The sequence below is a fragment of the Barbus barbus genome (genome assembly GCF_936440315.1).
Source record: "Barbus barbus genome assembly, chromosome: 18".
In the NCBI taxonomy this organism is placed as follows: Eukaryota; Metazoa; Chordata; class Actinopteri; order Cypriniformes; family Cyprinidae; genus Barbus; species Barbus barbus.
Window position 1 is genome coordinate 28,432,274 of NC_136746.1, and position 14,900 is coordinate 28,447,173.

Here is a 14,900-nt window from a genome sequence, read left to right on the forward strand (position 1 = left end):
GATACATTCTGTCATTAGCGGCCATTCTTCCATTGAAACCGATGCTAATGTGACCGTTGGTCTGATTGCGAGGGAGAAAATGAGGATCTGGACGCGCCTTGTGTCACTGGTAACAATGGCCCTTTGTGTAGGTCACTCTTTGCTGAATACATGGGGTTTGTTTAATTGAGATAGGATAGCAATAGGACAGCGACGTTGGCCCCGGATGAGACTAGATTACACACACCAGTGCAAAAACAAGGACTACCAGATTGGCAGATAACCGAGTTTATGATCTGTGCAACAGTGCAAGACTCAAGTACAAGAAAATGTTGGTGCTTGAGACTGGGAATCATGAGGAGTTGTGCTTTGTGGGGAAGTCGTGGCCTAATGGTTAGAGAGTCGGACTCATAATCCAAAGGTTGCGGGTTCGAGTCTCGGGCCGGCAGGGATTGTAGGTGGGGGGAGTGAATGTCCAGCGCTCTCTCCACCCTCAATACCACGACTGAGGTGCCCTTGAGCAAGGCACCGAACCCACAACTGCTCCCTGGGCGCCGCAGCATAAATGGCTGCCCACTGCTCCGGGTGTGTGTTCACGGTGTGTGTGTGTTCACTGCTGTGTGTGTGTGTGTGTGTGTGTGTGTGTGTTCACTGCTGTGTGTGTGCACTTTGGATGGGTTAAATGCAGAGCACGAATTGCGAGTATGGGTCACCATACTTGGCTGTATGTCACTTCACTTTAAATGTTAAATGTGATGATCAACCTGTGATTTAACACTGAACGTTGATTTAAGTCTCAAGTATAAACCTGTTTGAAACCAACTGATTCATGAGTCTTCTTTACCAAGGAACCGACTCATAAGGATTCATTCGTTTGAATCAAACTTCACTAGTCATGCTGAACGCTTGCAAGCAATAGAAAGATGTGTTGTGTTTGTTGTTGTTTTGAATTCGGCTTCTGTATTTATTTTTAAAATGCAACTTGTTCTTAATTTCAAACCCTGCTGCGTTTATTGGCAAAATGTAAATTGTTGCATATTTAGTGACAGATATGAATAGGGGTGTGCAATATTTATCATCTGCAATAATATCGTAATTGTTGTTTTAACAATATGCAAGCTGACCTTATAGAGTATGTCGCTCGCTTTGCAAAAAAAAGTCCAAAGTCCAAAAGACTGTGTGATGAAACCTATAAGAATGCATTTAGAATCCCGCTATAATTTTTAGTTTTTATATATACATTTAAGTAATGTATCACACAAGCAACAGTGCTGTTTTCCTAAATATTAGCACATGAGCATGATTGCAACAGTTCAAGAAAAAGAGGTTAATACTAAGTGTAGCATATTTTAGACATTTTCTGTTTTGCCAATGAAAGTGCAGTGTTTGCTTCCTGAAATAATCTGTTTTTGAACGAATCGTTTGAGTCGATGATTCAATGATCAGTTCATAAAGTCGCGACTTGCTTCATTTCTAAACAAATCAGTCATTTTAAACAAATCCTTTGAATGAATTATTCAATGAATCATTCATTAAGACAGGAACGTGCTGCCACCTACAGGTGGTTTTAGTGTCACTTATTTATCCTCGACAGGCCTAAATCAGCCAAGGATCCAGCACAAAAACACACTCGGCAAATATTGTTTAATTATCATTATAGAAAAATCCCAATATTGCAATACATCTAGAAATGAGTAAACTAAACTTCTGTTAACCACTGTAAAAAAAAATCCCAACCTCTTTTAAAGATGCAAAACTGCATCATTTAAATGAGCATTGAGGTGATTTTAAGGTCATCTAGTCTAAATGAGTCAGTAAGTGGCATGGTAAGTGTATGATTTGGGATTTTAAGAGTTCTCACTTCTCACTTCTCTGTCAGAGCAGAATTATTTCTGTGAAATGGTTCACAGATACAGTTACTTCCTCTTTAGTTGCACTGAAGCTTGTCTTGGCAGCAGTCACATAGATTCCTGTTTCCAAAACAATAAAGTCGACTGGTAGCACACAAAACGCAGGAAGTTACATGAACCTTGATAATTTAGAAAGATGCCACACTATGTCCCTGTTTATGAGTCAAAAGGCATGATACTTAATATTTGGGTGCCTTTTTAATTACTTAGCAAAGCCTCTTTGTTGACTGTGATTGCATTCATATTTCCATTTATTCATTTAGCAGACACTTATCTTAAACGACTAACAATTGAGGAATACAACATGCAATTCATCATTAAAAAAACTGAACTGATTGAACTGAAACTCTTTGCTCCATTGGACTTAGGTTAAATGCCCTATGAGGTCATATAATATTTCCTCTTGATTCATCTCTGTACTTGATTCATCTCTGGCTCATTTCTAGAGTGTCTTTGAGCATTCAGGCATCTTCCTTTATTGTAGTACTCAATGAATCTGTGCTTTAATTAGGGCTTTGTTTCAGTGGTGCCAACTTTTACATTTGCATTTTATGCATGTGGCAGATGCTTTTATTCGAAGCGATTTACAATGCATTCAGTTTATATATTTTATGATTTCATGCATATTCGCGGTTAACATGAGTTGTTGACATCAGATGCATTTGCATGTTCTACAAAATACTGATAATAACCATCAAAAATGCCTGCAAGAGGTATATGTTTGCCACCAACTAGCAATTTGCATCAATTTGGTTTGATGCTCCCACTGTACATAGTATGACCCATTAAATATAACTGTAAAAAATAATTAATAGCAATAATAGTATTATTGCACTTTTAGTTAATTTTCTAAATAAAATAATAAAGTGTGATAATACTATTATTATTTAAAATATATATCAAAAAAAATTTTTTTTTTTTTTTTTTTTTTTTTTAAATACAAAGCTAAAATTTACTTTAAAAAAAAATATATATATTAATTTTCATAATTTTCAAACCTAAAGTCAGCAAGCTTTTATTTTGGCGGGTAAGTAGCCCTACTGGTATATGCCAAATGAAGCATGTCAGTGAATGAATAAAATGTCAGTTTTGCTTTGAAACTGGCAGCTCAGAGCTTAGATTTATGCTTTCAATTTTTAAAGAAAATATTATATTAGTGTTAGTCGATCTAAAATGGTGATGGTGCATCGGTCTGAGCTTATTTACCCAGCACATTTTTTATTTTGGTCGTGTATGCACCCAAATTGTCCCAAAATCAATGGGGTTTTGGTCAAAATATGCCTGAAATAAAGTTCACGATGTTTTCATGTTTTATTCAATGGCATAAAATACATCAGTAATACCCCACTCATGACTTTTAAACACTTTTATGCATCTTTAAAAAGGCATTCTATTGAATAAGATTACAGAACGCTCATAATGTCATTAAATTCCATCAGGAATCATAGTAATGAAGAAAAAAAAAAGCTTTTACAGGGATGACCTTTCCGTCATAAAAGAACATCTTGTCGGCTTATTCTGCACAATTGGTGCTGGATAAAAAAAGGTCAGTCATTGATTTCCTTCTTTTTATCCCTAGATCATTTAGACAGCCGGTTTGTCCAACACTTCTCACTCTAGTCGTGAATTCCTGGAAATCGTCACCCTGATATCAGCGCTGATGGTGTGGTGCTATAATAAGACTGTGACATTGTGGGGGAAGGGACCTTCTCCTTTCATGTCCGTGTTAGAGATTTTTCATAAGTAGGGACAATACATCACCTGACGACAGCTCTCACACAGTTGTTTCACAGCAAAGTTAAATGAGTGTCAAACTATTTTCCGTGCTGTATTTTTAGTCTCACCTCGGTAGTGCTTTTCTCTCTCTGAACTTATTAGCCTACTTCTGTGAAAGACTTTTGCTTCCCAGAGGTTTGGTGTGGAAACGCTTGTCATAATACCTGGAGTATTACACCATGTTCTTAATGAAGCCACTTTGTGACCTGTTCGAAGAAATGGCTCATTCTAGAGCGTTCAGGCTTTTTCCACTGAATCTGTGCTTTCAGGGGTTTGTTTCAATGGTGACAGCGTTTACATTTTATGCATTTAGCAGAAACTTTTATTCAAAGCGACTTGCGTTGCATTCACTGTATTAATTTTATCAGTTCATGCATTGTCTGGAAATTCTCTGTTGAACTTAGTACAATTTTTGCATTAGATCAGATGTTTCATTGTTGACATTAAAGGAATAGTTCACCCAATAATGCAGAAAAATTTGCTGAAAATGTACTCAACCTTGGGCCATATAAGATTAGGATGAGTTTGTTTCTTCATCAGCTTTGGAGATATGTATCGTAGCAATGGATGCTCTGCAGTGAATGGGTGCCGTCAGAATGAGAGTCCAAACAGCTGATAAAAACATCACAATAATCCACACCACTCCAGTCCATCAGTTAATATCTTGTGATGCCAACAAATCCATCAAGGCATTTTAACTTCAAAATGTTGCTTCTAGCTAAAATATGAGTCCTTTATCCATAATATTATTTTCTCCTGTGCAAAAGTCATCTTGTCTGAATCAAGAGAGAAATATGCGCAAATCAAGCACCGGTTACAAGCGAAAATAGTCCAAAACAGCTCTAAACAAATACGTCTGTGGTTTTTGATGTGAGAGACAACAGAGGATGGTTTTTTGTTTGTTTTTCTTACTGGAGGAAGTGTTATGAGTTATGGACTCACATTTTAGCCGGAAGCCACAGTTTGAAGTTAAAACCCCTAATGATGGATTTGTTTCTTACAAACTCACAACTTTGGACTTCACAAGACATTAACTGATGAACTGGAGTGATGTGGATTATTGTGATGTGTTTATCAGCTGTTTGGACTCTCATTCTGACGGCACCCATTCACTGCAGAGCATCCGTTGCTGAGCAAGTGATGAAATGCTATATTTCTCCAAATCTGATGAAGAAACAAACTCATATACATCTTGGATGGCCTGAGGGTGTGAACGTTTTTCGCTTTGGTTGAACTATACCTTTAAATGCATTTGCGTGTTCAACAACATGTTTGTTGCCAAGTAGCTCAGTATGATTCACGTCACATCTTGGACAACCTGCTTCTTTGTGACCTGCAGTGCATTGAAATTCACGTAGTGTTTACACAGTGCTTGAAGACACACCTGTGTGTATTTGACATAGAGGTGCGACGGCTTTTCTTCTTTAGGTCAACTGACAACAGTGAATGAGCTGAGATGTTTGGGTGTGATCAAGACACGGTTTAACAAGTCGAAACGCCTGGGCTGGTAAAGGGTGGGGTGACACCCTCCAGGGCACAACGGCACTTTAAAACACTGCTTTCTGCATGTCCTTGTGTTTACACAGCGTCTCTCCTTTGCTCTTCCCATTGCAAATGTTGATATTTGCTCTTTCTTTGCCCTTGCAGTTTATTTAGGGCTCAGAACTGAGACACAGCGTTATCTCGTAATGGCCTCAGCATTTCGAGGACGTATTGATCTCTGTCCATTAGACTCTCCATCGTACTCTGCGAAACCTCACCCCACCTGACGGCCCTCTTATGATGGCTTTTTTAGGTCATCTTCCCTTTCACGTTGGTGACCCACATTTGTTTGATCGCGGGAAAAGCTGGATTTATATGTCATAGACTGAAGCCCTTCAGGAGTTTTCATGGGTCAGAAATGGTCTTCGGTGGAGGAAACACACAGTTATCCACATCTGCTAACTTTTCTGATTACTCAATTGCAAGTTATCAATAATTAACAATTACATAATGCAGTTTACCCAGGATACATGAGCTATTATGAGGGTAGAGAGGACTTTAAAGGCTGGACGTCCATGAATTATGAAGCAGGCTATCAGTTTTCCTCTTGTGTAAAATCTGTTCTCATGCTCTGGGATTGTAGGGAAAACTGGACTGGTTTTCCTTTAAATATTGCAAGAGATGCCTTTAATCATTTGCACAGTTATTTTTTTAAGCTCACACATACTATCATAATAGTTTCTGCTAATTAAGCTGCTCTGAGAGTCAATTCAGCAGCATTTTAGCATTTCATTTGATAAAACTATCGTCAGAATCACTCAGAAACTCAAAGGTCTTCACTTCAATCCGACAAAATAAAAGTTCAGTTTATCTTGAAAAAAATAATAATGACAAATGTATTACTACTGTATGGTAGAATGTACTTAAATTAATAATTATTATTATTAAAATTAAAATAATAATTTAATAATAAATCATGATTACTAAAATAATAAAATGTAGTAATTTAGTAAGTTAAGTAATTATTTGTTTATTTATTAAAAATTATAATTATGATTTTGTTTTGTAATGATATCACAATTGTTCTTCCATGTATTAGTTTTAACAGTAAACTTCTGATGTGCAGCACCTCGTTTGCCAAAATAAAATTGTTACATTTTAAAAGATTTGTTAAATTGTTCATGTTTAATGCCTTGATTTGATTATATTAAATCATAAAAAATAAAAAAATGAAAACAGACAACACACAATTTATAAAAAATGTTTCATATGGTCCTATTCTAAAAAATGTAATGCGTTATTAAAGTTTTACGAATTCAGTTGATTAGACATGCTTTATGATTATTACAATTTAATTCAACCACTAAAAAAACCCCCGGAAAACACAGAATTTAGGAAAAAATCAAATAGCCCTAATCCTGTGTGTGTGTGTGTGTGTGTGTGTGTGTGTGTGTGTGTATGTATGTGTGTGTGTATATATATGTGAAAATGGCGCAAAGAGTTTTTAAAAATAAAATAAAAATGTAATTTTTTAGCTTTGGAAGCTGCCGAAAAATAGTCAATGCAGAAAACAAGCCTGCAGCTTTAAGGATGAGAGAGATGGAAAGGAAAGCTTCTCTGGCACTTGCCTGCTGCTTTCATGAATGAAAGGCTTGACACTGAATGGGAATTTTAACTTGCAGATGAGCTGGTGGCAACTCTGTGATCAGACCCCGGTGTCGTCTTCCCCGCTACAACCATCCCTCATTACGCTCACTCCCGCCCTCACAAGTGTGCCATTACCGGCCGCCGCTTTAATGCCATTTGATAAGAGCACAGATAATTATGATAATCATAACGGCAATGATAATCGACTATGAGCTAATCACATAAAAACCACTTCCCCTTGTTGCTCGACAGCGGTGCTCAAATGTAGTGGTCATTTCAAATTGTAGAGGAAGTGTGCTGAGCTTTTATGGGCTACCGGCTTCCCCGCTATTTCCCAGCAGCACCTGGTAATTATTAGGGCTATGCTGCTCGGTTTAGGTCAGAGTTTGTGTTGCTAATAGGGGTTAATGAACTACCCAGAGGCTATAGAGCGGAGCTGGGTTGGAGTTAATGGGTTAACAGGAGCAGTCTTGTGTTTATGGTAATGACACTGGCCAGTTAAGGGTACTTAGACAATTACAACACAGTAAAGGCAACGAGTCAGAACAGCATGCCTAGTAAACCACACAGTTATGCATGCCTGACTGTCTGCGTGTGCAAAAGTGAACTTGACTCTGATCTGCACAGTGTATTGCTAAATGTTCTCTTATTTTTATACATTTGTTGTTGTTGTTGATTTTTGTTTATTACAAATACTTTCATTTTAGTCATTTTATTTTTTTCATTTATTATATTTTGCTATAATATTTTTATTGTTTTTTGTTTTGTTTTAGTAATTTAATTTATTATAATTTCTGTAATCTTCAAAATCTTCTTTTGAAATATTCTTTTTAGTTATTTTATATTGAATTTTTTTTTATTTTGTATTTAGTTTCGTTTATATTGTCTATACACTGTAAATAGTGATAAGTTGACTTAACTTAATTTTTTTAATTATTATTTACTTGATAGTTTTAAGGCAAGGGGTTTCCTAAATTTGTTTAATTTAAGTCAACTTATCACTTTTTACAGTGTACATATAATATATATATATACACACAATGCTTATTTCATTTTGTATGTTTTTTGTTTATTATTTTAATATTATTATTTTAGTTTTTTTAGTTTTCAAAATATTTATTTGTTTTAGTAATCTTCTTCATTTTATTTATAAACATTTATAGTACCTTTTTGTTTCATCTTATATTTGATCATTTTAATTTTATTTAGTTGTTTCCTGTAATTTCATTGTATTTTATTTTGATCTATTTTCATTTTAAATGCTTTTATTTTTGTTTTGGTTATTTAATTTTGTTTTGTTCAGTTTCTTTTTAATTTTTTTTCTAATATTTTAATATATATTATATTTTATAGTATTTTGTTTTTATTTTATTTTGAAAAATTTTCTTTTATTTTAGATTTGATTTGATTTTGTGTTTTTCATTTATTTGTAAATTGAAAAATATTTGTTTTAGGATTTATTTTGAGAATTTGGACTTGCGTCCCAGATTTATTTATTTATTTTTTCAATAAATGCGTTGTGAGCATGTGCATTACCCCATGCGCCATGGCTCTGTCTTTCTTTTTTTGTGTTTTGGGCTTTGGGGAGGAAGCTTTGCTTTAACGCATTCGGGCAGTTCTGTTGCTGCCTGACATGTCTGATAACTCCACTTTCTGGAGAGTTATGATTCATCATGCACTGCTTATGACTTATTTATTAATTTTACTGTTTCCATGGCGCTCCTCTCAACCTTTCATTTCCTCACTCATTCTCCGTTAGCTCTTTTCCAGTTTTCTTTCAATGTTTTTCTTTTTGGGAACGTGTTCTCCTATTGATCCAGAGTTGAAATGCTGCCCCTTTAGACCATCAGAGTGCTGTTTGTTCCTAGAAATGTTGGTCTTTTCTGGACCTGATGTCCCTTTGGCAGTCCGAGTTCTTGCTCTGGTCTGAGTCAGTGGTGAAACAAGGAAATACTACAATGTTTTTCCAAAGGTAATTTTCCCACAATACTGCTGGAATGCTAGTGTTCTTACTGCATACTGCACAGGATACACAGTCTATACTTAGTGTTTTGCAGTGAGTGAGTCCTTGTCCATCATTTACTATATATTTTTTTTGTTTGTTTGTTTTGTTTTCTATTAAAATATTGTCAGATGTTGATTCAGAAAACACGCTGACAAATTTAATTCAGAGTTCATTTAGTTAAGAATTTTTTCAGACTGGTGTCTTTTTGAATGATTCTTTTGTTCATGAGTCATTTGTTCATGAATTGGTCTATACTATTTGTGCCATATGTCTTTTATCCACTAAAAAGAACCAGCTCGTAGAGTCATTTGTTCGTGAATTTATACTGATTTTGTTATATGTTTGGATTCACTAAAAAGAATCAACTCATGAATCCTTTATCAGTAAATTAGACTCTTAGCTGTGCCATTTGTTTTTGATTCACTAAAAAGGACCAACTGAAAAGAGTCATTTGTTAGTGAATCCGATTACTCTGGTTGCGATGCATATTTTTGTCTGTAAGTCGCAAGGACAAATGCAGTAGAATTTTTTTAAATTGTTTTGACAAAGAAGTCACAAAGATGTTTAATGCCAAGGTTTCATAGTTTGTCTCACTGGAAATAGAAGATCATATTGGGTGCATTGCATTATGGGATACATAATGATCTTTTGTATACTGCACATAAAGATAAATAGGTATGTCATCTGGGTATTTCATGCATACAGAAAGATACCGCAACAATAATACTAGTTGCATGACAGTTATGCATTGCAAATGAATGAAATACACTAACTGTTTTTTATTGTAGTGCAAAGTGTCTTTCAAGCATCCGAAACGAAACTAACATTTGTGCATATCTCTTTCAACACTTCTGAGGATGTTGTTTAATGCATGACCTGCACCAGTCTACTCCTGTCTGACCTAGTTCAGTTTTAAAAACGCTAGTCAAACCTCCATCCTCTCCAGACAGTCTGGTGTCGGTGCTGGAGTGGTGCGAGAGTGATGCCAGTTGATGGCTTAACTGGATGGACTTTCCCTGCTCTTATTCAATCCGATGTCTAATCCTCCCTCCTAATTGAACTGACAGCGTGGTTGTCATGGTGACATAGGACACAGATTTGAGCGTGGTGCGACTGATGGCAGGGATTTGCCCGTTCGCTCGACGCCATTGACCTGCTTTCTGCCGTAATGCCACAGCTGGGCTTCATCTGTCCCTTTAACATAAATGTATTTGTGCCGTTTGGTTTAACGGTGTGCCAAGTGTTGGCGCTCGATTACGGATGATGTCTGAAACAATAGTATGAATCATAAATCCTTATGTGGACTGCATCCACAAAAATGCAGTCCAAGCTAGATGGATTGTGTGTATGTATGTATGTGTGTGTTTTTTTTATTTTTATTATTATTTTTTTTTTATATGTATATGTATGAAGAGTTCATTTGCAAAAACGGATAACTCTGTTTTTAACAATTCTCAAAAATCATGTTTTTTCATTGTGCATTCCAATTAATCTCAATCAAACTGCAGTTGAGTTATTTTGATTCAGTTAAAAAAAATAACAACAGAAAAATGCACCTAACTAACACAATACACTATAAAAACATGATTTTTGAAAATTTTAAAAACAGAGTTATCCGTTTTTGCAAATAAACTCTTCTGACACACACACACACACACACACACAAACACATACATATATAGGCCTATATAACAAAGCAATATATATATAAATATAAAGCAAAGCAATATTTAATAACAATAAAATAAATTAAACTAAAAATAAAATACAAAATAAATAAAAGTTAATTTGATTTAATTTGGTTATTCCTTATATATTTATTATTATTATTGTTTATTTTATTTTTTTAAGCATAGTTTTGGACGATACTATGAAACAATAGCAAGAAACTTGAATCCTTATGATGCTATTACAGCGAGAGCTGTACATTTAAATTTTTACATATTTTTGCTTTATCTGTTTTTTTTTGTTGGGTTTTTTTTTTTCATTTTATATTTGGATTTTTTTTGTTTTGTTTGGCAGTTATGATGATGAACAATAGCGTGAAATGTAAATCAGTGTTAAGCCATTTTATTTTTTAGTTTATTAGGTTTCATTTTGTATATTTATTTTTGGTTTATTTTATTTTTTAGTTTATATATATAAAAAAATCTTATTTAATTGATTGTGCACAGTTATGGATGATACTCTAAAACAATACTATGAAAGGAGGTGAATCCATATGATGCCATTACAGGATTTAATTTTTATTAGTTCTTTTTTTTTTGTTTTTGTAATTAATTAATTTATTTTTATTATTATTTTTTAGTATATTAGTTTTAATGTTCTGTATTTAATTTATTTAATTTATTTTTATATTTTTATTTAATTTTGTTGTTCTTGCATTTTATTTTTTAATTTTTTTTGTTGGCACACATTTATGGATGATACTCTGAAACAATACCATGAAACTTGAATCCATATAATGCCATTACAGCGAGAGCAGAGAGCATCCACACAAATGCGATCCAAACCAGATGGATAGCGATCTCAACATGCTTTCAATAACATTCTCACTGAACTGTTTCAAACAAATGCAAATAACCAGCAGTGATGCTCTCCTGCTCGGCCCTTTATAGGCAATAGATTATCTAAGCAACACGGTCACCTCTCGTTCCATGGTAATGGATGAGCGGAGAGACGCTCTGCCTTCTGGAAGGGTTTTTCCTTCTCCTTTGGCTTTAAGCAGCCCTCAGCCGGTGGCCGTCGATGGCTAACGAGCAGCTGCGTGAGGAGGTGGGCGGTGATGAGAACGAGTCCGGGTCATCTCAGACGCTCTCGAGAAACCTCAACAACCCTCAGACACAAGAGCAGCTCCTTCAGCTGCCGTCGCTGAACGACTGCGAGAATAGAACAGAACCGTAGTTCACTGACAAGCTGGGCAATTTCGTGTTCATAATCGAAGGCAATTCGTCTGCGATTATGAACGTGATATTATCGGTGAACTACGGCTCTGTGTAGTAATTCCCGCTCCATTTGAAAGCAGGTGATGGTGATTTACTGCCAATCACTGAACCGGCTTTACTGACGAGATGCGCATGATAATCGAATTCGATTTAATTGCACAGCCCTAGTTTTAGGACAACGTTAATGAAAGGTTTCGATCCACTTGATACTGTATATTGCAATAGGCTATTTGTTATGGATTGCACTCAAAATTTATGTCAACAGATAAATCCTTGTCATCACAATCATCATTTTATGTTTGCGTTTCAGCGTGTGGCTTTTATGAGCTTGCGTCTTTAACTTGACCTATTCTCAGAGTTACGTAGCATTTTCTATTAGCTCCAAATGATTACCATCTTGTGCATCATTTTAATTTGTTTTTAATTATTTATTTTTTTCTGTTTCTTTTCAGCAGACGTCCTTGATTTAATGGGTCCCATCATCGGGATGTCACCAGATAAGAAAGCAGAATCCCCGGGCGTGGTGGGGGAGCAGGCGGGCCTGCGTGGGGTTTGTGGGACGCTGCCCGAGGCCGAGTGCGCCGCCAGCCCTCTGGCCACCAGCCTGGACCGCAGCTCCAGCTCAGGAGACGAAGAGCTCACCAACCTCAATTGGCTCCACGAGAACCTGCTGCAGAACTTCACGCTGGGCGGCCCCGAGGCCAAATCCAGCCCCAGCCCGCTCTTCGACATCGAGGGCACCAACAGCGCCTCTGTCATCTCCTCGGCCGCGGCGCACTCCGGAGAGTCCATCAAGTCCAAGCCGCCATTTTCCTTCTCCCTGCTCATATACATGGCCATCGAACAGTCGCCCAGCAAGTCGCTTCCAGTGAAGGACATCTACGGATGGATCCTGGAGCACTTCCCGTACTTCTCCAGCGCCCCCACTGGCTGGAAGAACTCGGTGCGCCACAATCTGTCCCTCAACAAGTGCTTCCGCAAGGTGGAGAGGAGCCTTGGGAAGGTGAGCGGTGCAAAGTTAGACGCATTTAGGGCCCTATGAAATCAGTTTTATTTTTTCGAAATTCATTTTACTAATAATGTCTTCTCCTGAGGTTGATGGTGTAGTTCCCCCAAACCAATATGACTTTGTTTCTTTGACCGCTTGGATATTATCGTTAGATAAAACAAACTATTGGTTAAAATAAAATAAACATTAACTGAAATGGAATGGAATAAAAATTAAATGTATGAAATAATATAAAATCTATAATTTTATAAAATGCATAAAAACGTTTCAACATTTCTAATCTTTGTTTTAGTTTAGATTGAAGTACTAAAACTAAAATAAAGTAATAAATCATATAGACACTAAAAACAACAAAACTAATAAAAATGCAACAAAATGACTAAAAATTTAACTTAATTTAATTTGAGCTGCATGGCTCTTTTCACTTTTCTAATTTAAGCTTAAGTAGTGAAATTACTAAAACTGAAATAAAAGATTTAGACATTTAAAAAAACGAATAAAAAAGGCAAAAATAAACATCAGTACTAAACTTTAACTAAATTTAAAATGAAAATATAAAAACGTAAACATTTTATTTGAGTTAGATGACAAGGCAACATTTCTAATTTGTTTAGTTTAAGTTGAAGTGCTAAAATTACTAAAACTAAACTAAATATGTACATTTAAAAGAACAAAAACTAATAAAAATGACAAAATCGAAATCACAAAAAAAAAAAAAAAAAATTAATATTTTATTTCAGGCAGATGCCAAGGCCACATTTTAATTTAAGATACAAAGATTTTAACTAAAATTAAAATGGAAAAAAAATAATCATAATAAATAAAACTTCAGTTAGATGCCAAGACAACATTTATCATTTTCATTTAGTTTCAGTACTAAAATGACTAAAACTGAAATAGGAATTAAATTAATGCAGAATTATGCATTATTCTAATAAAAGTGACAAATGACTAAATTACTAAAACTTAAAATGAAAATAAGAAAAATATAGAAATAAAAACTAAAACTTTTGTTTCAGTTAGATGCCAAGGCAGCTTTTTAAATCTGTTTAGTTTGTTAAAGTAATTTCTTAAACTAAAGCTGAAATAGAAATAAAAGTATATACACACATACTTTATAAACTTATATAAACTAATAAAAACATAACAAAACTACTAAAACTTTTAATGAAAATTAAAAATATAAAATTTTTAATTTGATGCCAAGGCAACATTTCTAATTTTCATTTAGTTTAAGCTAAAGTATTAAAATGACTAAAACTTAAATAATGAATCATGAAAATTAATAAACATTATATAGACAAAAAAATAAAAAATGACAACAACTTTGACTGAAATAAAAAAAAAAGAAATATACTCATTTAAAATATGAATATAATAGCATATTAATGATACTAAAATAGCTCTGGTCTGTAGTCTCGGTCGTGACCGTGGTGCAGTGGTTGTGTGACGATGGGGTTTTGGCGAGGATTTCTCCATCCGCTGAGATAAAGAGGTGGGGATCCAGTCAAGGTCACGGCTCCTCCCTGAGAGCAAACACACTCCCACAGCAGCTTATATCAGCCCAGCAATCCTACACACACACACACACACACACACACACACACACACACTCTCACACACACACTGCTGGAGGACACAGTGAGCAAAAACAAAGGAAGCAGCACAACAACTCTACTTCCTGAAAAGACAGCATGATCTTAAAGAGTCATATGCAGACCAGTCAGTGTTACAGTGGCCTAAAAAAACTATTTGGGAAGTGTAACGTGTCTGATGACACAAAACATCAAAGAGAGCGTCTGTATCTGCGTCTCTCAAATAATGCTGGATCTTTTCTCTTTACTGTCAGTTTTAACTGCTTTTTCGGTGAATTTGTAGAAGTGTTTTTAGTGGATGTTTTCAGGGGTTTCAAAACTTTTTAATGCCAAGGACCCCAAAATATGATGGTTCAGTTGAAAAACTAAATATTTTTTTACTAAAATATAAATGTAGTAATATATGTTAAGTCACATTTGTGACCCTGGACCACAAAACCAGTCTTAAGTCGCTGGGGTATATTTCTTTTTTATGCCAAAAATCATTAGGATATTAAGTAACGATCATGTTCCATGAAGATATTTAGTACATTTCTTACTGTAAATATATCA

The 14,900-nt window shown here is 35.2% G+C and overlaps 1 protein-coding gene across 4 annotated transcripts in view; it reads left to right on the plus strand.

Moving 5' to 3' along the window:
- Nucleotides 1–14,900, plus strand: part of LOC306884724 (forkhead box protein N2-like) — a 55,257-nt gene that overhangs the window by 27,880 nt on the left and 12,477 nt on the right. For 2 of the 4 annotated variants that reach the window (XM_079440873.1, XM_079440871.1), the window contains exon 2: nucleotides 12,197–12,747. In XM_079440873.1, the coding sequence (XP_079296999.1) occupies nucleotides 12,214–12,747 (534 nt within the window). In that variant the 5' untranslated portion in view covers nucleotides 12,197–12,213. The remainder of the gene's footprint in view (nucleotides 1–12,196; nucleotides 12,748–14,900) is intronic. The other 2 variants (XM_079440872.1, XM_079440874.1) reach the window with 1 other exon arrangement.